The 25,538-nt window shown below is 33.8% G+C and overlaps 1 protein-coding gene and 1 long non-coding RNA gene across 3 annotated transcripts in view; one reads left to right on the top strand and one right to left on the bottom strand.

Annotated features, from left to right (window-relative positions):
• The window catches only part of MED13L (mediator complex subunit 13L), a 261,135-nt gene that overhangs the window by 205,465 nt on the left and 30,132 nt on the right, over nucleotides 1-25,538 (bottom strand). For both annotated transcript variants that reach the window (XM_036013872.1, XM_028527247.2), the window contains exon 2: nucleotides 19,363-19,600. In XM_036013872.1, the coding sequence (XP_035869765.1) occupies nucleotides 19,363-19,600 (238 nt within the window). The remainder of the gene's footprint in view (nucleotides 1-19,362; nucleotides 19,601-25,538) is intronic.
• LOC118497872 lies at nucleotides 3,137-3,562 on the top strand. The gene is made up of 2 exons (XR_004900383.1): nucleotides 3,137-3,255; nucleotides 3,458-3,562. It is a non-coding gene; the product is annotated as an uncharacterized LOC118497872 (long non-coding RNA).

The following is a 25,538-nucleotide window of genomic DNA, read 5'->3' on the forward strand; positions in this document are numbered from 1 at the left end:
AAGGCTGCTCAAGAACACCAAGTTTAAACATGTACTAATTGCTGATTAAATATTAGTGGTGAAAGTATGAAAGGTCCCTTTACTGGTCAATGTATTACTGGTCAATGTAAGAAGCATGCAGCCATGCAGAGGCTTGAATCATCCTCTTTTGTTCCCATCTTTTCGCATCTCTGGGACACAGTGGAAGAGTTGTCTTGGGCCACACATTAAATACACAAATACTAATGAAAACTAATGAGCAAAAAAAAATAAGAAGAAGATTTTAAGTAAATTTATGATTTGTGTTCATCTGCATTCATAGCCATCCTGGGCCATATATGTGGCGCCCTGCTTGACTAAGGAATACAGCTGGTCAAGAGAAATCTGACAGTGTAAGAGATGATACCTGGAGCAAAGCCTAAGATGCTATTACTGTGTTTAACATTAAAAATCCCAATGAAGATATATTTAGCTACAAGAGAGATGTGGTATGTATAATATCTAATAATAATAATAAATGTAAATGTCATAAGATCAGCAAAGGAGATATTAAGAACAGAAAACTTTAATTCTTTGACTTTCTCTTAAAGATTTTATTTATTTTTTAGAGAGAAGACAGGAAGGAAAAAGAGAGGAAAAGAAATATCAATGTGTGGTTGCCTCTCTGGCACCCCCCTACTGGGGACCTGGCCTTCAACCCTTGCCAGGCACGTGCCCTGACTGGGAATCGAGCCAGTGACCCTTTGGTTCACAGGCCAGTGCTCAATCCACTGAGCCACACTGGCCAGGGCTAAGTCTTTGCCATTTCTAACAAAACTGGTAATTTAGCTTTATAGAACATTAATTGAAGAAATTCACTCAATTGGATTGAAATGTCTAATTTTACCCCTAAGGTTATCACTGCCCAGGAAAGAGAGAGCAACACGTGAGCATGAATAAAAAGTTACTTAGGCATCTATCCACCTGAATGAAGATAACAATCTATGTGGGAACGAAGTAGGAAGCTACTGAGAGAAGGCAAGTTTTAATAAGCAATTGTCTGTGGTATTAAGGGCACAACGTGAAAACTTAATCCGGGGATGCAGAAGAAAAATGACAAAGCAAATTTTTTTAAAATTTACATTTTGGACCTGCAAATTTAGCTGTCTTGAATCCTAACTATGCCCCCCTTGAGTTTCATTTTTTTCTCCTTCATTGAATTTATTGGGGTGACATCGGTTAATAAAATTATATAGGTTTCAGGTATACTATTCTATAATATGTCATCTGTATATTATATTGAGTGTTCACCACCCCAAGTCAAGTCTCCTTCCATCACCATTTATCCCCCTACCCCCCTTCTACCTGCCCCCAACCACTTCAAACACATTGGTGGGAGGAGGATGACAGAACTTATCCAAAAAAGAAAAAGAGTTCATGCCCACCTCTTTCTACTATCCCAAAGTAATGGCATCTTAAAAGAGACAAAAGTCAGTCCTGGCTGATGTGGATCAGTGGATTGAGTGCCGGCCTATAAACCAAAAGGTTGCTCGTTCAAATCCCAGTCAGGGCACACACCTGGGTGGCAGGCCAGGTTCCCCAGTTTGGAGCATCCAAAGGGCAACCAACTGATGTATCTCTCACACAGGGTTGTTTTTCTCCCTCTCTTCTTCCCTCTCTTTCCCTCTCCCTAAAAAGTAAATAAATAAAATCTTTTTAAAAAAAGACAAAACTCAAACTGAGTTGGCTAAACATTTTAACCTGAAGACACAAATCCCTGATATCACAGCAGAAATAACTCAGAGAATAAAGTGTGCACTGAGTAGAAGTACTGTCCCTATCAGAGCATCTGTCACACTGTATTGTGTAATTCTGTAACCATCCCACTATAAACTCCAAGAGATCCAAAAATTTAGTTGACCAGTTTATCCGTGAATGGCAAATACCTAGCACATATCTGGCCCATGTTTAAAGTACAATATCTTAAGACTGAACAAAGAGACACAGTCAAGAAAAACCATTTAACACCTCACAAGCATCCTAAAAACTGTTCCAAAATAAGGTGCACTAAATTCAAATATTCATTAGGAATATTTCTGGGAAAAAACGAGTAACTAATTATATACGCCAAGCTCCCTAGAAAGCAATGATCATGTTATTCCCACACACAGCATAGTGCCTACTACTCAATACTTCCCTCCTCCTCCAAATATAAAAGATTTGGTAACAGAACTATCTAATTAGCCTTATTTTAATTAAACCTTTACAGGTCATTTTAGAACCACTGAATTATATTTTAACCCAGAGGCATTCAGTGGTCAAGTTTACCTCACATGATACTGTTTTTAAAAAGCTGAAATACAGAATAAAAGATGAGATTTCATTTTTACAAATTTTCCTTAATAATATCCTTAATCTTAACCTTAATCTAGCTCTACATAGAAAAAAAAGACTCCTTTAAATCTATTATTTAATACATTGGGCAATTATTGCCCACTGACCCACCCACTGCCCCTAAATATAACTAAGTCAGGACCAGTTTTTATTCCATTCAAAACAACAGTCACTTGAAGACAACTCCTGAAATGCCAACAATTATAATTATGTCAACTAGCCACCATTTACAACACAAAAACATGCTTTTTATACCCAACATGCCTTTACCCTAACTCTAAAATTCATAGTTCGGTACTCCATGTACTTTTGGCATTTTCCAGAAACTCAGTCTTCAAAAAACAGTTTCATACTTAACACACTAACATTTTTTATGACATTAAAACCATACTTTTGAGAAAAGGATAATGAGATTGTAAAATAATCTCCAACTTCAAACTTCTCCAAATAACCCAAGACAAATTCTGCAAATTAACAGTAATTATCAGAATTAAGCAAAGCACTTCAGACTAGCAATAAAATATTCTCAATGCTAGTTTTCCCAAAGAAATGACTACATTTAGAATTCAATGGTAATTTATATTTTCCTCACTATTTTCATAAATCCAAAAGCCCACAAAGGATAGCTTTAAAGACCTTTTTCATTTATATAAGGAACGCAAATGAACTGAATATGTAATTTTTCAACCATCTAAACAAATGCATACCTTAGGAATTTAATCATAGTTCTTACAAGTTAGAATGAAAAGTCCAATGAATATTTAAGGTACAAAGCCAACTCACAGATCATTTTAGTTGGTTCAAAATATGTTGGAAGCAGACAGAATAGCAATAATAAAGAAATGAGCATTTTAATTTTTCTTTTCCTACACATAGCTGGCCTCATTTTCAATTTATGAAGAAGTGAATTTAAAAGCCCTGGCTGGCGTAGCTCAGTGGATTGAGCACGGGCTGCGAACCAAAGTGTCGCGGTTCGATTCCCAGTCAGGGCACATGCCTGGGTTGCAGGCCAGGGCCCCCAGCAACCACACATTGATGTTTCTCTCTCTGTCGCCCCACCCTTCCCTCTCTAAAAATAAATAAATAAAATCTTTAAAAAAAAAAGTGAATTTAAAAAATATGTAATTAATGAAAATGAAATAAAAAAGGAAGGTGTCTATTCATAAACAAAGGGATTATATTTATTAGTGTGAATTTGTGCTACATTAAAAAAAGTGTAGCAAACTGTTAAAGGTGAAGGCAAATGTCTATTTCTACCAGTGTTCCAGTCTTATAACGAACTACAGTGGTACCTTGGTACTCACTGTTTATTCTTTCTGGTACTCGCCAGTACCAAATAATGAAGCATTTTCTCTTGCAGGGCAGGGTCCTGACTCTAGCAAGAGCAAGGGGTCCTGACCAAGCACCCAGTGCTGAAACATTTTTTTCTTGTCAAAATGCGACAAGGACAGGTTTTGACAAGTTCTGAAGCTGACAAGTATAGAAGCATGACTGTATTTATAGGATAAACTTAAATCAGCATATATTGTAAATATAAAGATGAAGAAATGTATTTCAGAAGAAAATAAAGATTTCTGTACCCAACTCATTCATTTTATGACCTTTTAAAAAACTTTTATAATTTATTGATTTTAAAGAGAGAGGAAGGGAGAGAGAAGCATCAACCCACTGCTCCACCCCCATCACGCACCCACTGGCCAACTCCCACAAGCACTCCGACTGGAAATCAAACCTGCAATCCCTGCACATCAGGACAACACTCCAGTCAACCGAGCCACCCAGCCAAGGCTTATTTTATAGCTCTTTAAGTGATCTTTGGGACTTCCCTATGAAGAGATATACGTATGTAAAGATTGATTCATTTTTTATGTTCTTAATGTGATCTGAGTTAAAATCCCTGGATAACCATCAAACCAAATTTTCAGAAGCATTCATCTATTGTATACGTATTAATTTAAATTTTCATGATTTGAAATTTGTATTTACAAGGCAAAATTATTCTGAGTAAAATGTTAATACCAAAATTAATGCCAATTTTAATGCCTGAAGACTAAGTTCCAGAAAGTTCCTCTCAAATTAACTTCAACTACTGCAAATAGCTTTTCATGTGAAATAGCAAAAATATCAGTAAAGCTCCTATATGAACTAAAATTATAATATGTAGATTACCTTAGCTCTGTTAGTGCTATTATAAACTGGTGAATCTTTTCATAAAATACATATCCAATAACCATGGAATAATTTTACATCTCTATAAAACAATAATCTGAATTATTGTTTCAATGACTATATACTTTTCCTGAACTCTATTTTCTTCCACTCAAAGAGATTTCCAAGAAAAAAACTATAAACTGATTATTTATATAACCAAAATCCAGATTCATCGCTTTCCACAGGCCATCTAATATACATAGACTGAGTTTTAAAAAGAGGCTATAACCCATCAAGGGTATTTTGCTTTGATATACCAAAACCGGCAAAGGTTAAATTTTATAGTCCATATACTTGAGAATTAATTAACCAAGTAAGTTATCAGGTAATCTTTTGGGCGCAGTACTTAACCTTGGGAAAACTAAAGAGAAAACATTATATGGTCCTGCTATTTGAAGAAAGCATTTCAATGAATAAACTACTACTAAACTACCAAAGTCAGTGATTATTCTGAAGTCCCTCTAGTGTTCAACTAGTTAAATGAACAGTTTCCGTATGGTAAAGACTGCTACATATTTATTTCATAACTACTAAATCTGTCCCACATATTAAATAAAAATGGGTTTAACAGCCACAAAAGCTACAAAAACAAATCAGCAAATCTTAATCTTTTCCCTGTAAGTCATTCAAGATTCAGAAAGAAAGAATAAATCGAAAACTACTTTCTACTCCAAGACTGATCAAGCCCCCAGCATGATGCCTGCCTAGCACATAGTTAAGTAAACTATAAATATTTGATAATTCCCTGGCTTTTAGTTTCAACATGTATTTCAAACCATCATTTACTCTTAGTTTATTATACTATAAAATTAGGCACAATATGCATAAATAAAAACTATGCTGCACATTAGAAAATAAATGTGGAAAGGGAAATAAGGCTTAATATGACATGCAACATGAATTCGGAATAGTAACCCTTGTTAATCAAATATCCTTTCTAAGTCTATATTATGTAATAGTCAATAGAAAGTCCAAAACACTCTGGTCAATAGATAATTAACACATACCATACACTTAGCGCAATTTTCAAGGATTAGATTATAATCTTAGTTTAAAATCATATGGAACATCATTTTAATTTTTACTCTAAAATTTCTTCAGGAGCAAAGGCATATATATTATCAATCGCCTTTGCACAGCCAAAGCCAGAAAATGGTCCATTATAAGAGATCTTTAAAAAAAACAATCAAATGCCTATATAATTTAATTAAGACAATGTTGATAATGCCACGTGAAAAAGGATTAGAATTTTATCTACAGGTAAAAATTATGGCCTAATCTATGAACTGTAAAAACAAATTGATGGAGATTTATGTATTTTGACAGTGAAGTTCATTAAAAGAAAAGTATGACTATGAGCTCTTCATCTGCACTTCATGTTATATCATAAAATAAAGTTGTAATTCCCATACTATAGATAAGAACAAAAGATGAGCTAATCTAAATGAGTTTTCTATGATGACATATTGCAGGAAGAAGCACAGTATGAACATTCCATCTTATTTTCAGTTTACTCACCATACTAATGGCGTCTACCTCTCCAAAGGTAAAAGGTAACAAAAGAATGGTAAATTTCTTCCTGGCCTTGTTCCTTTTGGATAGGTGAGGGTAAACAGAAGGAAGCAATCCACAATCCATGACCTATACATCTGCTGAAAGCTGCCTGCTGAGCTAAGGTCACCAGTGGAAGAAAGGATGATAGATATAGTTCCTGGACACAAAGGCATAATTCACTAATGGTGGAAGGACTCTTCAAGCACCTTTTAGGAGACACGGCTGCATTCCATGTGCTACAAAAATTACACCCAATATAGGAAATTTGAGCTACTGTGGGAATATATGCAAAAGCATGTTTGCAAGCATCTTTGGAGGGGACAGATCAACTTTGTTAAGTCTTTGAAAATGCCATTTTAAAATTATAGAACTTGCAAAGTATTCCTTGCTATATTAAATATTTAAGAAGTAGATGAAACAAAAGGCTATCTTTATGCAATAGAAAAGATATATACTAACACTAAAAATTATCTATTAAGGATTTCATTGAAAATGTTTGCTTAAATCATACACTAACCCATTTTATCATGTAGTGTATTTTGTTATGATATTTAAATTAGTAATTAATTTGGGTTTCAGGGTGAGAGAGAGAAAGTTCAATTAAAGTTTTTGGTCATTTGATGGTCATTTGATTCTACAGTGAAACATGCAGTTCCCAGAGAGCCTCAGCTAAGCAATCTTAGCTAATCATTTATACGTAGCAAATATCAACTCTGGTATTGTGCTGGCAATTTATAACATAACTAGAAAAGCCAAGGTCATTCAATCCATGATGTTAACAAGGCTTCTGACATACAAATATCATTACACTCTCTTATCCAATAAAGAGCACTCTTCCATAACCACTGCTCTACAGTACAACTAGAACACTAGTTGTACCAAGCCATTTTGTCAACTGCCCAATCTACCTGCTACCTACAACACTAATAAAAATAATTTATGAAAAATAATTAATTTTAATAAAACTTTTTAAATTAAACTCTAGACTATAAAAAAATAAGCAACTGCCATAAAAGAAGAAAATTATTACTTCTTTTCAATATGCGGTTAAAATGAAATTGATTCACTAAGAAAATCTTTCCAGTGTGGTCAATATACTCCACTTAAAACAGTCTCCTATAACAACAGGATGTTTTCCTGCGTGATCCAGAATACTGCAAGGACTTCAGAGTATGCAGCAGTGCTAGACTGATGATCTTTACACAAACTTCTATTACAGTCATTCATTTGCTAATTAATTTATTCAACAAACATGCACAATGATGGACAAAAGTCAGATGCAGGTCCCACCCCTCCGTGCTGTTTATAGCCTGTGGGGAGCTTCCCATCTAGTCCTATTCAAACCTCTCTAAATCCCCCACTACCTATTAACATACAAACTTCTTAGCCTAATGTTTAAGCTCCATCACCATTAGGCACAAATATGCATTTTCAATCAATTTCTCACCTTTAACTCTTCTCCAATAAATATTCTAAACTTTCCTCTTCTATACCTTTACACACACAATTACATATACATAAAATGTCCTTGCCCTGACATGGCCATATATCCAAATACACACATTCTACCCATCTGTAAAGGCTCAGTCCAACAATCTACTTTTCCTCAAAGCTCTGCCTCCAAATAACTTCATCACACTGTGTGCCTCTCTTAAGACAGCTGTAATGATGCTCTACGGACATATGCTATCTCCCCTATGAGACTGTCAGCTTCTGCAAAACAGTATGTTTCTGATTCATTTCTCTATTCTGCATAGCACCTAACACAGTGTAGGCTCAAATATCTGTTGAATGAATACATGGTGTTAATTATAAATATAGAAGACCATAAAACAGTGATAACACTTTATAAAGCTCCAAGAATGCTTTTAAAACATCCTTCATACATTGTTTTATCACTGTTACACAATACTATAAATTCAAATGTGTGGGTAACTCAGCTGAATCAGTACTGAGCCCAAGACATCACATGAAAATGTTTTTGCCCTTCTTTAGTAACTTCTAGCTTACTGCCCCAAGTATACTGGGAAAGAAATTGGTATTTGTGCATGTCCAGACCAATCACTGATAATGGTGCATTTCAGTCATTTAACCTTTTTTGTAAAATGGTATATGCTTAAGGAAGATGGGTGAGGGGGTTGGGCAGCTGTACATTTAAATCTGTTTGAGGGCTCCAACTGAGTTCTGGTTAATGAAGCCTTTACTAGAGCAATGGGGATAATTGCCCCAGCCACATTTGCTACTTAAATCAAGAGCCTTTCTTTGTTGTCATCTTCCAGAAACCAATAAATGGCATGATAAATTTTTCTATAATACAGTCATTGTCAACAAATGTTATTTGCTTCCTAAACAGAATTGTACGTAATTTGTCCAAGGATACCAAGGCAAGAATTCTTTCCATTATTAATATCTGCTGGACTACTTTTAAAATAAGTTTAAAATATATTGCCTGAAACTGAACTGAGAGCATCTAAATTTTTATTTTAGACTAAATATATGTCATTGTAAGTATCATGGGAACATCGAAATTGCTTACATTAAAACAAGTCAATTATTACTTGTGAAAAAATAAAATAATCTCAATGAAGAGATTTCATCTTGATGAAATTCATACTTCCTTTATTCAGGCAGCCCTTCCACAAATATTTACTTATTTCCTACTGGTGTGGGAGAGTAAGCCTTCAATAAGATTAGAAAAAAAGTCTTATCTTCCCCCACCCAAAGCTAACAAAGTCATAAATAAAAGTAATTTGTAAAATGGAAAATGTTTTACATGATATTATATGAAATAAGAGGAAAAAATTACTATTAACAGATTTGTGAATGCTCTAACCTTCATTTTACCAATGTAAACATAATCTTTTCCAATAGAAAAATACTTCATATTTACCTAATTTTTATCTTATTCTTAGTTGTTTGTGTTTTTTAAATCAAACTAGTTCTGCTGCATGATTAACTACACACTGCAGGGTATTATTCTACCACAATACCTTAGCAACCAATTCATATTCAGTTACACTACCACAGCACCCCCCCCCCCCCCAAAAAAAAGAACTAATTGTATGATCATGTGGATGTTGCAGAAGCCCTTTAGTTCAATCTTAGATAGGCCTCAAGAGGATAATGCTTATTCTGTTGAACTCACCGCCAAATCACAATATGAAAGAGCCAGGATCAAAACAAGACCCAATTATACAAAGAGTGCATTTTATCAATGTCAGGTTTATAATAAATAGGTATGTGGCTCAGTACTTGTGGAAAATTGTTCAAAAATATTTACAGAGATGAAGCTTTAAAGAAAATTATCGAACACTTACTAGCCATAACAATATTCAATGAGACTCTCTTCAGGTAACATTAAGACAGCAGCTCAGTCATGAAATACTTTAAGAAAAAGAATCCAATTTTGTAATTCTCTAGTACTTAACACAAATTTCTAGACTGTTGGGATCTTTTGGGAGACAGAAGACAAAGCATATTTATGTTTCTACTATTAAAATATTTTTTAAAAGAATTAGAAAATCTTAACTTGTAGTGATGCTCATGGCTGAGTATACCTATATCAAGTTGTACTTAACTATTTGCTCAAGCATCATAAAAACAAAACAAAATGGCAACAATTGTAAATATTAATACTCTTTTTAAAGTTATTCATGAAAGTTTAAGCACAGACATCTATCAATCGGTTTAGTCTACTACATTTTAAATAGGTCCAAAAGCCACATAATTTAACTAAATGGTGGCCTCAACAACCAACTCCTACTTAGCTCAACAGTTGCCCTGATTTTTCAGGATCTACGACTATGATAATAGATCTATAAAAAGAGAGGAAAAAGAAGCCCTGGCTGGCATAGCTCAGTGGATTGAGCGAGGGCTGGGAACCAAAGTGTCCCAGGTTCGATTCCCAGCCAGGGGACATTCCTGGGTTGCAGGCCAGAACCCCCAGCAACCCCACATTGATGTCTCTCTCTCTCTCTCTATCTCCCTCCCTTCCCTCTCTAAAAATAAATAAATAAAATCTTAAGAATATATATATATATATTAAAAAAAAAGAGAGAGGAAAAAGAAAACTCTAATGACAATAGACATATAATTCTAGCTTTTCAGTTACTTCAACAAGATACTTTATAAAAGCAAATGCTAATTTCATATTATGTTTAAATATCAAATGGATTTGTCATCTTTATAACTCCAAAACTATTTTTATTTATTTAATTATTACTTCACCATTATCAATTTGGTGTGCTCAGTTCAGAAGATCTAGACACTGGAATTGACATTTGCCAAGGGTTACAGAAAACATTTATGATCAAAAAGATAAGTTCTCTGTCCAGAATTATGCAAGCCAGTATAATTTCTGCAAGTACTGAATATAGACTTGATTTGACATTAATAGACTTATAATAGTTATCTGGGTCTTATTTTTAAAAGTCTGGTAAAGTTAGTTTCATGTTACATACAGCTTCCCAGCCAGTAATGGTTTCAATCTGAAAGGGTACAAAGTATGGATTTGAGTTCTACTATTACTAGTGATATGACTAAGTCATAGACTTTTTTTAAGCTTCAGTGACCCTTTGGTTATGCTATTCACAACAGTATAAATGGCAGAAGACACTCACTGAGTCCTCTCAGTGATGACCCATAAGGGCATTCCAATCTCCTTCCGTCCTTAAAAAAATCAAGTTTTATTTTAGGGAATTTTTATTTCACTTCCTATATAAAATGCTCTAAATAGTAAGAATGATCCGATGCCATTTGAATGTGTCAGCAATAAATCTGCTTGTAAATTTCGCAACAAAAGGTGTTTTTCTCTGTATATGCAATTTTACATCTCCTCCACATTCAATTTTAATATTCAAACATTTATTTTCTTGAATTCATTAGGCCCTTAATTTCTACTAATACCTAACATTTGCTCCAGTTTACCACATTCAGGTTCTTATATCAACCTCTCTGAATGAAATGAAGATAGTCTTTTACTGGACAAAGAAATCTTTATACCACTTTCATGTACAGGAATCTCGTCTAAATCTTAAAGTTATCTATTAAAGAACAAGATTTTGAATAAAATATTCACAAACAAAGGAAAGAAGAATCAAACAGGCTATCCCTAAAATTATTGAGTTAAATACCTATATCTATCATTAAAATTATTTACGTATCAAGGAAAACAAACTGTACCACAACAAATAACAGATTACCTAGTTTTAGGTTAAGTTTCAATACTACTTGCTCCATTAATGGGGGTTTTACTCAGTTTTACTTTATACAAGTAGGTAAATTTATATCAAGGCAAAAAAATTAGACCATAATTCCTATACTTACCAAAACATAAATCTCTCCCACTGATCAACTGATTAGATTTAACTCTTCCCTAAAGCAACATCTTTAATTACAATTTTTTACTGTTTAATTTTTATTTCATCAGAACATAAGCTCTTTACATGCTATTTCACCATAATCTCAGTATGTCTCATTTTGCATAGAAAACGAAACGAATTACACGGTTCAGTAAGTTGCCTGTGGTAACACATCGATTTTATTTACATCCAAAAGTTAGACTTGAGCTTGTTCTCTCAATTTCAAGCACATTTAGCTTAATAATTCCATCTACTCCATTAGATGTTTTTTCTAGATATTACTATTTTTACTGAACTTACTGGGGTGACATTAGTTAATAAATAATCCATTAGATCTTTTTTCTATTCTTCATATGAAAGAATTCTGAAGTTATGATCCTAGCATAATTTTACTGCTTACCAAAGTCTTAATAAGTATTTCATTTTTTCCTTTAAGGATATCATTTATAATTTTCTATTAAACCTAGTATTTCAGTAAACATGCATTATAATCAGTTGGATAATCATACTATTTTATAGCTTTAGCAAACTAATTCTCCCAAACTAAACACAGGAAATAATAGAACATAGTAGTTATTTTAAAAATCAGAAATTTTATATGAAGACTTGAATAATTTAGATCCCAATAAAAACAAGGAGTACTTACTGCATAAACTATTTAGAACTAGCTACCATTTACCACTGGGCACGTTTCCACTAAAAGTGCTTGTTTCTCATGAAATACAAGTGCATTTCTGTATTATTACCCATAAAGTAACAAATATGAAAATTAAAGTAATATTTATTTTTCAGATGCATTGTGTTAACAATCTCAAGAATTATTCATTCCTCCCTGGCTGAAGTAGCTCAGTGAATTGAATGCTGGCCTGCAGACCAAAAGGTTGACAGGCCTGGGGTGAGGGCCAGGCCTGTAGTTGGGGGCATGTGAGACGCAACCCATCTATGTTTCTCTCGCACACTGATGTTCCTCTCCCTCTCTTTCCCCCTCCTTTCCCTCTCTCTAAAAATAAATAAATAAAATCTGTAGAAGAATTATTACTTCCATGTAAAATAACATCATATGCATGTTCACACATAAAATACTACAACTTTAGAATGCTATGGAATGCTATAATTCACCCGTTTTTAAAATCATCAGTATTATAGTCTTGAAGGATAAATCCAACCAATGTAAAAAATTCTTTTCCAATTTAGTCAGAGCTTAATTTCAATAAATCATAAATTCACCACCAATAATGAAAAAACATATAAAACCAGTAAAAATAGGGTAGAAAGTCAGGGATCAGATTTTCCCTTTACAAGAAACTGTCAAACTGACATTTTACCTAGAGATAATTTCACTCCTGTTAACTTTGTATATAAAAGGGATGTTATTTTCACGAAAAACCAATTTTTTCCATTTCAATTGAGAATGAACCCATTTACAACGTTGATTGTAATTATTTCATTTTAGTCAAAGATAATCAGAAATCAATGGAAAATTCAGACTATAATAAGATATACAATAATATAGTCCTACATACTTGTCTATGATTTCAGAAAACTCAATGTCAACATCTTTTTAGTATGCTAATAAGAGGATTATTTGTTTTCAGATTTTGACTTTACCATCAAAATTTGCCTTTGCTAGTTCTACAATATTTTTCTGCTCCCCCTTCCTGTGACTTAAGAATGAAGTCTTCATTTGATCTTTTTACTGCTTTTATAAAAGCAGATGACTCAAGACATTATCTGTTGTTTTCAAATAGGCTCAAAGTCAGGTTGTTCCTCAAGCCAGAGTGAAAAACTTGTTGGGGAAAAAGGTATTCACAGTCTCAAAGTCCCAAACTGACTTAAGCATTTCAAAAATAAATGGGTATATTTACACTGGAGACATCTGGTAGACACTACCCTAACCAGTAATCAAACTTAGTAGGTTCAACATCGGGACAAATTGATACAATGCACCTTTCAGAAAGTACACGTCACCTACTCAATATTCTTGCCAAAAACGTTTAACCTAATCATGAGTAAATAATTAGACAAATTCAGAATATGGAACATTTGATGGTACAGCTGCTCCCTTCAAATAACATAAACATCAATGAAGGACATACACAAAAGACAATTTGGAAAATATTCTAAATTAGAGGAGATTAAAAGACTTTTTTTTTAAAGATTTTATTTATGTTTTTATTTTTTTTAGAGAGGGAAGGGAGGGAAAAAGAGAGAAAGAAACATCAATGTGCAGTTGCTGGGGGTCATGGCCTGCAACACAAGCGTGTACCCTGACTAGGAATCAAACCTGAGACACTTTGGTTCGCAGCCCGCACTCAATCCACTGAGCTACGCCAGCCAGGGCTCAAGATAAGACATTTAAATACAACATGTGATCCTTGATTTCCCCAAGAAACTATAAAAAGCATGATAAGGACAACTGAAGAAATTTGAATTTAGGCTATATATTAGCTAATTTAATTATATCAATGTTAAATTTCTTAAGTATGATAGTACTACAATGATTATGTACAACAATGTCCCACATTCTCATAAGAGTTACATGTTGAAGTATTTAGGGGTATGATTTATGTCTGGAAATTGTCTTCAAATGGTTTGGACAGAAAAAAAGGTATATGTATATATGCATAAAAATATTTCTCAAAATAAAAAGTTAAGGGTAAGGAGTTAGGTCCTTCCTTGGAGATAGCTAAACAAAGCTTTCATCAATCCCATCATGTGAGATCGCAGATTATAATCTATATATACAGATGGATATTAGCAAACCGGCTCTGCACTCTCTTCTCTCAGCCTTCTTCTAGTCCTACAAAATGTCCACTTCTTCCAGAAGCTTGCAATCAGTTCAGTGGCATAAACAACAGTATCAGAGTGTCTTAAATTATCTTGCACTGGTCACAGTCAGAAAACCAGATCCATTTTTCCTCTCTATTGTCTAATGCTGTTTTTGCAACGGCCCATACCTCCTGGCATAGGTGGCAGCACTCTGGATAATGGAAAAGCACAATACTTATGACTCTAAACATAATGACAACGAATAACAACTGCCATTCTGCCCCTACAATGACAGTAAAGCCAATTCCAAAGACCTCTAATACTGGTATTAAACGACCATTTTTTTAGAGGTGGACAGATGTCTTCCTATTATAATTTACATCTGTCTTATCAAAATGAAAAAGGAAAGCACATACAAATTTTTAAATAAGACAGTGCAAATTCACAGCTAAATTTCTTCATAGAGCATACACAAAATACAGAAGTAATAATGCCAATTTTAACTGTTTCAAACTCCTTATATTATCAAACCATTTAAAAGTTTAAGTATATTTATAAGTCAACCTTATAAGAGAGTTACGTTGTGTTAGAATCATTTAGGACAGATTTCATTCATTCAATCAACAAACATAAAGTATATGCTAGACCCTATATGATACTTCTTCTGGACTGGGACTCTTAATGACTTGGGTCAATCATTTTTAAATTTAAATAAACCTGTATCCTAAGCTAAATAATGTTTAAGTTCACAGCTCAATTTAAAATAATTTATTACAATACTAAGGTCTTCCTGCTCATATGCACTCTGTGCACAATCTTCTTAATTCTTTATTTTTCTGATCAGAAATCTGTAACAATTCCTCAAAATGTATCGTATTAAGTCCAAACTCCTCACCCTTGCTTCAGTGTACTCCACACCATGCCACCATTTCCAGGCTTTCATTCTCCCTAATGATTTCAGTCATACCTCAAGCTCCAGGCAAACCTGCTCTTCCCACAATTCATTCACCGTCCACAGGTCCTTTGTACAGACTATTTCCTCTGACTAGGGCAGTCCCATCCCAACCTAGATAACTCCTACTGATCCTGCACGTCTCACCTCAAGTCTCACCAGCTCTGGGCTTTCTAGTCATCTCCCTAATCCTCTGTTCCCCAAGGCTGAATCTCATGGTTATGCAGGATCCCACAACTTAATGATTTATAGCTTACTCCATTGTATTGTAATTAAGGATTCATTTAGCTATTCCAATAAGACTGTAAGCTCCTCTAAGATAAGGACTCATTTGACATACCCAGGACTTATCACCAGTTTTGCCTAATAGGGGTTAAACAGACAAACCAGAAACCAAGAAGGTTATAAACCTTGGCATTAAGACTCACAGTGTTCCTGTTAGAAGTTTACAGAACACTTACACATGAGTCCTAGAACTGAACGTCTGCCCATTTGGAATGTAGTCAACCTATTATGTTTCTCTTACTTACGAGTGTTCTCTGCATTATAGATATTTGTGAGCTTGTCGATACCATTTTTAGACTGCACACCTAACCAGGGTAGAAATTACATCAAACCCCTACAGCTGGACCCACTGACACAGCTGCTCATGGGTGACACAAGAGGACATGCACCTGTATTTACTGTTCAGCCAGTGCCCTGCTTCAACACCAATGTGTGAAGTAAAGTTACAAATCTACCGTACAGGGATTTAAGAGAGTCAAATCTTAAATTCTGAGCTTTTTGTAACACAACTTAAGATTTATTATGAAACTCTGTTTATAGTATAAATCTAGACAAATTTCACATGAGCAGGGTTATCTTCAATCCTAACATTTTATTATTCCCAGTTATTCCACCCAAACATTAAAACTCAATGATTACTTACTGAATGATTACTTCAACCTGAAAGTATACTTTAAATATTAATATTTGACAAATATTAATAAGCACTGAATATGATACAGAACAGGCCAATCGTTTGAAAAACACCAAAATGTTTTAATTTTGATGTATGAGTTAACTGTTGTCATTATAGTACCAGCAAGCAATTATTACAATTATTTATTAACTGCTCTCTGTGCTAACTACTTTCACTTTTTATCCTTATAACCCAATTTACAGTGAGGAAACTGAGGCACTGCTAAGGTAAATAACTTAACCAAGAATACACAGCTAGCAAGGACTCAAACCCAAGCCCATTCTATCTACCACTATGCCATATAAACAGCAGTAAGTGACAAGGACAAGCTATAAGTAGATTTGAATCTTCTCTCAGATTACTTCATGGGTATTTCAAACATTTAAACAAAAAGTCTAATATTATAAAACCAATTCCTGTGTGTATCCTTAGGACTGTTCGCTATAGAGATACTTTAAACATTTACATTTAGGATGATTGCTTTGGTATCGTATTTTATCTTCAGGTTCTTACTAATATCCTATTTTTGGTGTACTGCAAAGACAAAGTGAAATGCCTAATAAAATAGCCAAAATGCACTTTAAGAAACAGTAAGTAAAATGTCCCTATAAAAAGAGACTGTTACAAATATAATGGTACCATCATGCTTAATGATAACAATGTTCTGCTAAAAGTTATTTTACCCAAAATGAAAAGACTCTTACATATATTAGTAGAGAATGAAACAGATGCCAGCAATCCTCAATTTTATAAAGAGCAATTAAAATAGTCCCTTCGTATCCTTCATTTTTTTTCATGGTTGCTCTGTCATATTCTCCCCAACTTGAAAGCGGTTTTTATGCCCTTCATTTTTCTAATTAAATTTCAAATATTTTCTAATATTAGGTTGAACCATTTTAAATTACCCTTTTAACCACTTTTATCTACAAAATTACATGCTTCATATGCTTCAATCTAATAATTTTCACAAATTCAACATTAAAAAAAGCAGATGTACTTAAGAAGTTACAATTGTTCCATCACTGAAATACTTTCCTGGTGGTTCACAAAGGAATAAACACTACATAGTTTTTGGACTCAATAGGAAAGAAAATAAAAATAAATTATTCTCATGAGGAAATATTCACACAATATTGTTAAGGAAAGTAGACTGCTTTGCATACTGTTACAAAACAGTATGATACCAATTTCATTTATACATAAAAACACCAAATATTAAACCTGATTTAGACTTTAGGATTTTTGTTTCTTTGTTCTCTTCTTTGGCAGTTCTATTTTCCTAATTTTCTAATTAAAATGTAGTATTCCTGTAATTTCTAAAAACAATTTAAAAAGAAGTTAATCTTTGCTTAATTCTTTACTACAAAAATACTTAATACTTTATGAATCTACATATGCAATCTAAGGTAACTATAAAACAATTTAAATAACCTACATCTTTTTCTTAACTCAGTAACAAACAAAGCCCATGAGAAATAACACAGTGACTTATTTCTAAGAATGCTGATCATGTGTTAGTATGAATAAGTAACTTTAGACATCAACTAAATAAGCTTCATTAAAATCAGGTTTACTTTCTTCATCATTATAAAATGCTAATTTGTGCTGCTAACAAATAAAGACCAGACCAAAAAGTTAAAACATAAAGGATCAATGTGGAGTAGAGAAATGAGTCAAAAAACAATCATGAAAAATAACTGAAAAAAAAAAAAACAACTAAAACAAATGCCACATTACAACGTGTAAAAAAAATTCATGCAAAAAAAGTATGTTTTGCTACTAAATGAACAAATATAAATGACAGAAATATCTTCTAGGAGAAATCTTATTTTTAAAATTTTGATCAATGGAATCCAGATGTTTAAAAATTTTACCTGAGCTCACTGCTAATTACATGAAATAAGCTGAGGTGTATATATAAATTCTGAGATTTTGCTGATTAACCAGTTAAGTTCGCAATCTTACTCAGAATGGGCTCCTATACTTACAAACCAGGTACTCTAAAATATATGGGGAGAAAAGTTTGAGTTGAATAGACAAATGGGCCACAAAGTAAACAGTTCAGTGAGTCCACTGTGGTTTACTGCCCTCTGGCTGCTGTGGCAGGAGCTATCGCAGATAAAAGTGGCTGCAATGGAAAAGCTAGGAAGATGTCAAGCAGAAGTTAGCAGGATCCGTCAGGCAAATTTAGAAACTTTAGGATAGCCTCTCAATATATAATAAAGTGAGTTTTACTCCTTCCTTAAAAAAAAATTAAACATACCAACTAACAAAATATTCCAAACACTATCTGAAATTTCCAACCACTAATTTAAAAAATATAGAGTGGTTTGGCATGAAAGGTGACTCTAGGAAACTAAATCAAAGAGTTAATGCCCTACCCTAACTAAAGATCAGAATTAGTTTTGATTCAGAAAAATTCCTTAGCATTCTAGATGGTAACATTTAGGTAAAGAGGCAAAAACTTTCATCAGAAATTTAAAAATTTTGATGAGATTCCTCCAGTTATAAATCTGTGGTAGATATAAAATACAAAGCTTAGAATAATGAAACTCTTATATTAATTCAAAATTTCCGGGTATCAGATGTATTCAGAAGTTAAAAATTAGGCAACACTGCAACAAATATTTCCCGGAATCACCTAATTACATAAAAAGCAGGAACAAAACAAAGGAAAACTTGCTATGCCAGTATCAGACCAGATCCTTCATATTAATCTTTCTTTAAAATATTAGCCAATGTCATCTCATAATTTTGCTCAATGAGGCCTGTGCTAAGTTTCTATTATAATTTTATAATTTTCCACCCAAGTTCTGCTGGCAATGAACCACAAAAGCCACAGTCCAAGAAAAAACAACTGTTTTTATTTCACTGACTTGCTAATTACAATTCACTATCATTTTAAAACACTGGATCTTAGCCTCATTTCCAGCCCAACACACCCAGGAGACACAATACTTTCCTTTAACAATAGTGGCTCACAAGGTTTCCATTCCCAGCAAGACTGGGAAAGAACAAGAGATTTGGGGTGGAAAATGGGAGTGGAAAGAAGAAGGGTGAGAGCAAGGATGTTCCTTTGAGAAACATACCCATTAAACACTTTAATAATTTTCTTCTCAGCACTTCTTAATAACCTCTTTGGAATTTACCACTGCTCAAAAAAGATATGATGCAATTAATTTTAAGAAAACCAAAAACCTTACCTTGCAGTTCATGATGTATCACCCCCACTAGGTTGGGTTCGTCTCCCCACCAGAATATCCATAACTCTTTGCAATCTGGTTTGACATCACGACGCCATACACACAGCAAGTTGGCTTGCAGACAGCGGATGAAACTTAACAGGATTGGATCATCTTGGGCTGGGGCTGAAATTATGGGTCCACAGTCCCCATGCCCTCCAAAATTGTACCTACGCCATTTGATTCCTGTGAGTTCAGCCTACAAGAAAAACAAAACAATTGAAATAGTTTTGATTTTTCTTTTTCATTACAGAACACCAAAAACAGGTTTCTATACAGATAAGCAATTTTGCTAAATATTTACACCACACTTAATCACAATATTTCTCCCACTGAAGAAGGTGAATACTGCTTGATTTTTAAAAGGGAAAATTTCATTTCTTCCTATCAGGATTTCTCCATAGCTCTTTGTATTAAAAGCAAAATACAACCAACAGACAATCATTATTTCCTGTTAATTATTTTTACCTAAACTTCCACTATCAAGTTTCTATACATAAAATTATTTTCTACATTATTATCCTTAGTTGATTCATTATTTATATTTAATTATATATAAATCAGATAAGAAATTTAAAAATAAGTGTAAAATCCAATTAATTCCCAAGAATTTCCTCAATTTCATCCAATCCAAAAACCACAGTTCAAATCCTTTTTAATCAAAGAAGCAGTCTGAATGCAGTACAACAGTGCTTCTTTACGAACAAATAAGATGCTAATATAACTGATGCAAAGTTAACAATTTGCTCGTGTTATTTAACATGTACCATACAGAAAAGCTTTGTTTCTATAACAGTTCCCTAATGTAATTTGGTCTTTCATTTTTTAAACATATTTTAAAACATGGGAATTAAACCAGCTGAGAACAGAACCTGTTATCTTTCTTCCATTACCCAGATTTATTATTTTAAAAATTTCTTAAATTTTAAGTTTAAGGAACTAAACTTCAAAGATGTTTCGAAACAAACAAAAGTTGGATTTCTTACTTAAATAACTATAAACTACAACTATGTATTCAAACTGAGAGTAAAATTGATTCATAATATAATTCTGTACCAAACAGTCCATGTGTCCCTTGCATTCAATTCTTACTCATCTTCTTCCTCCCCACCTGCCACCACCAAGTCAGTCATTTTTTTGTCAACAAGTTGTTGTTCCAAAAACAAGTACCACAGGGTACAAAGATAACCATTTGACTAACATAACCCAAACAAATTTAAAGTACTGAAACAATCAATCACTATAACAAACACATTGAAGAAAAAAATTCAATTTTCTCTGATTCAACAAAAGGCTTCACTCCAAAAAAAATGTTTCCAATTCCAAAAATAGTAATATCCAAACTAAAACTATCTGAAATTCAGAAACCTATCTTTCTACACTATAAGACATGCAAATCTAATCTTTAGTGAATATTTTTAGTGAAAGCTAGTACTGGCATCATTTAGGCTTTCATTTATGCCACTTGGTTGCCTCTGACTATAAAAGTGCAACATAGCCAATGCAAAAAGTTCATAAATGAAATAATACAAATAGAAAAGAAACTAATTATACCAGAAATAATTATTTTCCATAATCACATCAGATATAATCATAAGCATCTTATTCTATGTTCTTCCTGGTTTTTTTCATATACATATATTTTTAAATTTGGACCATAATGCATGGTTTTATACCCTGTTTTTTAATTATTATAAATATTGTATGTATATTACTAATGTATTGTTCAAAAAGAATTTTAATGTTTGCATGATATTCTATTCACTGTTTGGGAAAAACTTCTATAGTAACTGGACAAGCTTTCATTTTTTTCACTATTAAAATTATAACTGGTGAACATCCTTGAACATTGTTATTTTTCTAATTATATCCTTAGGAGAGATGGATTAATGCAGAATTACCTGTCAATAAATGTGAATATTTTAAAATCCATAGATGAGTGCTACCATACTGCTTTTCAATTAATAGTCCCACCAGTAACAACCTCCTCCCAAATTACACATCTTTTAAAATAACTGCCAAGTTAATAGAATGGTATCCTTGTACTAATTTGTAGTCCTTCTTCTGCTTTGAAAAAATCATTATCATGTATTTGATTAAAGGTATAACTTTGGGCCAGGCTTCCATGGTTTGAATCCCAGTTCTGTACTTACTAACTGTAAGTAGAGCAAGACAGCAAGTACCTAGCAAATTACTTAAACCTTTGTCTCTCAGTTGCCTCACTAGTAAAATGAGGGTGATAGTATTTACAGAGTTGATTAAATGAGTTAGTATATATAAAAAGTTACTTAGAGACTGTACCTGGCACAAGCAAAAAATATAGATGATATTATTACCATTACTATTAGTAGTAGTAGTGCTAAGTTGTAGTAGAACTACTTCTGTTTGAGTCGTCTATCCATATTCTTTGTGTTTTTCTGTCACACACGTTCCTTTCTTTCTTTAAATAAAAGGTTTCTGTGTGTTTTAATCAGAAAGCTTAACATCAATTTCTAAATAAAGGTCAAACGAGGAAACTAAATAAAAAGACCAAAAGGGGGCAGCTGAAATCAGAAAAGCTAAGTAAAAGACTAAATTTCTTATTATTGCCCTAGGTTAATATTCTGTGCCTGAGGAGGGTGGCAGGGGGATAGTATAGAGGAAGGAAAGAAAAAAGGGAATAGAAAAATGAATATGAATTACTAATACTTATATTAACCATATTCAAAAGATTAGAAAATAAGATATATTAAGATTTAAATATCAGGTGAGTTGGTCCCCCCAAAAATCTATGAACAGCAATTTACTCACTAGACTATTTTTCACCTGTAACATCTGGCATGGTTCAACAGACAAAATATCTGGCTTTGATTCAGGAGAATAGTTTCCTAATCCTAGCACTTCCACTAACTTCCTACCAGTGCCTCTATGGTCTCAGTGGTAAAAGGAAGCCACTGCCACCTGCTCTGTACTCTTCATGGAGTTGTTCTAACAAGTGATATAACACAAATGCAAGTGATATAATAGCAAGGCTACCAACTTAACCACTTCATACTAATTCAGTCAAAATAACTGAAAAATGCCCTATTAAAACAACTTAGTTCCTTTATCTTAAAGCTAAAATTAAATATTATACCAGTGTTCATTGGAAAAACATAACAATGAACCAACATTCAAGCCTAACTAGGTATAAAATGAACAAAGACTTAACTTTTAATTTTGAATTAATGTTCAAAAGAGGAAAGACAACGTAATGAAATCTAAGAAAAAAATTTCTATCGTGGATGTGTACATTTAATTAGACTAAAATATGTCCTTATACACTATGATCATGTTTACAATTAAAAATATATTCAACATAAAGTTCTGCTGACCCAATTTCCAACAAATGTATATATCTCCAAGACTCAAAATTCTTTAATAACTTCAAAATTATAAAGCAACCCTGTAAGTATTTCTAGAGGCAAATTATCCCCCCAAATGGCAGTATTTCTCATTGTCAAAGATGAACAATCCATAATTAAATGTAATATAAGCTTAAAATTACATGGCATTTAAAATACAGAATCAAGGAAAAAACAGTATGCATGCATATATATATATATATATATATAAAATATAGCCATAACCATCATCATGTCTTCATCACCAATTTAATACCAGGCATCATCCCATAGTTTTCACAATTTCTAACATGAGGCACCATAGTAGGGTCATCATATATAATTTCTAAACTTCACAAACATACAACTAAAGAAATTAGGACTCAGGTTAAATAATTCTTCCACAACTACACAAGTAGCAAATGGCAGATCCCAAATACAACTAAATTTAAAGCACAACTGAATTTAAAGCATAAATTCTTTCCACTCTGCCAGGCTGCTTCATAGCGCTAATGGTAAAAATTAGCTCTAGAGGATTATAAAATAGTACAAAGAAACTGTCATCAACTCAATTTAGCAATGACAAGAGCTCATGGCCATATTTTCTAATTTAAGCAAGTTCATAAATCTTTCTTTAGTCTTCATGAGGTATTAAGAAAACTAGTATAAGGGTGCCCACACACCATCCTATGAATAGAAAAGATATTTTTATTTCACTGAGATAATTATATGCCTTCTTTTACATGTTACCACTCTAAAACTGTGTCTACACAAGCTAATTCTTAGAGAATACACATAACAAGCCAAGAAAATAACCCTTCTAATAGCAAGAGGGACTGGAGGGAAATTTTCTCAGCGATGGCTGGTATCTGTTGTACAGGTAGGTAGGTAGTCAAGGTCCTCAGAAAACTGAACTTAATTGGCAGAGACTCCAGTAGCCTAAACAGAGGCTACTACAGCCAGTTCAGAATGGTTCGAATTAAGTAGATTACAATAGAATCAGGATAAATGCACTTTCTAACAGCATGAGTGTGTTTAAAGAAAATTTATATTGATTCTTAATGTCCTCTTCTGTAGGTACTACAGATAGAAAATGAGCTGATAACTTCTCCCAGCGGAGGTCATTTATTTGCACTGACCCATTGCAATCAGATCCCTCATGACCAACAGCATGTATTATACTTACAATGTGGCTCTCCAGAGTTAAAACTGTTTTCAGGGGTCATGGAACAGAGTTGAACTGACAGGCCTTGGTAACAATGAACCCAGGGTGTAGTACCATGGGAGAACAATGGCTGGAGATCCGGAGGTCTAGATTCAAGTCCTGCTTTTTCAATTATTTACACATATAATATTAGAAAAATCTCTATCTTAGGGCACCTCAGCTTCCCAACCAGTAAAGTGATATGGCTGACCTAGATACTATAATGAGTTCAAGTCTCCTGGCCCAGGCTAATTATTCTGCTCACAAAGGCAACTTGTTAATGAGACTGAACCCTTATTAGATGCCGTAGTGATCAGCAGGAATAGGAAGGCTGCCAGAAGACATTCGAATTTTTAAGAAAGATTTCTCAAACTACAAAGCAGTTAGCTTCATATCATTCCCGGGCAAGAATCTAGATAATGTATAGAATAGGCAGATATGATCATTTGGGGATAACATGAGTGCATAGGAAATTCTAAGTCTGCCTCACCTCACTTCCTCCTGTGGTAGGGTTACAGTTCTAGTAGATCAGAGAAAACATACAATAAACAAATTAAGTCACCTCTCAACTCAATTCATGGGGGGGGGGGGGGTACACAGGATAATAGAAAACTTCTGTTAAAACATAACTAATCAGCTCCAGGTAAAGACGGCAGAGTAAACACACACATCTGCTTTCACTCTCACTTAAATCCCTCTAAAAAACATCAGTAAAAAAGTTCAGCTTTTTGGGGGGAGTGGGGGGTTCTTCCTTAAATTATAAAATCACAATGGTAGGGAGGAGAGAAGAGGAGAGCATCAACATTTCAAGATTTTGAAAGTTATGAAGCAGAGGCTCAAGAGATAAAGACACAAAATACTGGTACTTCAGAAGGCTGAATCCTAGCTGTGGAGAAAGCAAAGAAATGAACCAATTTACACAAAATCCCCTCAGCCTCAGGAATTATAAATACAGGAACCTGTGGAAGCAGGGCTGCAAGGCAGAGAGGAGATAAAATAAGGAAAGCTGCCTGAAGTCTGCTTAGAAGGCACTCAGAACCCAGGTACCCTCCCCACTGCCTATCCATAACCCAGCAAATAATTTATTAATATTCTTAAAGAGACAGAATAGTGCAACCATTCAAAAAAGGGTATTCTCTGGGTCCAGTAGAACAGAGTGTGGACAGGGAGACACAGACATAACTGAAAGCAGGGAACCAGAGCAAAAACAGTGCATTAGGTGAACATGTACAGAATGAGAGTCAAAAACCACACTCTCCCACCAAACTCCCTCCAAGCACCCAAAAAGCTGGCAGCCAGTCTTTCCCCTCAGAAAGAAATCTGAAAAAGTTCTCTGGATCATCTGACCAGCTCAAGAGAAAAGACCTCAAGATATTGACATCAGAGGTTCCTCAAATAAAGAGCCCACCCAGATCAAAGTGCACAGTAAACAAAACCCATTCATATAATCAGAACTTCCAAGCAGTTTTTAGTCTACCATTCCTAAACATGAACAGACAAGCAGGAATTACAAAACAGTTAAGTGAAACCACTGAGAAATTATAGAGACAAAAACAAGTAGAAAAGTAACT

The sequence above is a fragment of the Phyllostomus discolor genome, chromosome 13 (genome assembly GCF_004126475.2).
Source record: "Phyllostomus discolor isolate MPI-MPIP mPhyDis1 chromosome 13, mPhyDis1.pri.v3, whole genome shotgun sequence".
Classification (NCBI taxonomy): Eukaryota; Metazoa; Chordata; class Mammalia; order Chiroptera; family Phyllostomidae; genus Phyllostomus; species Phyllostomus discolor.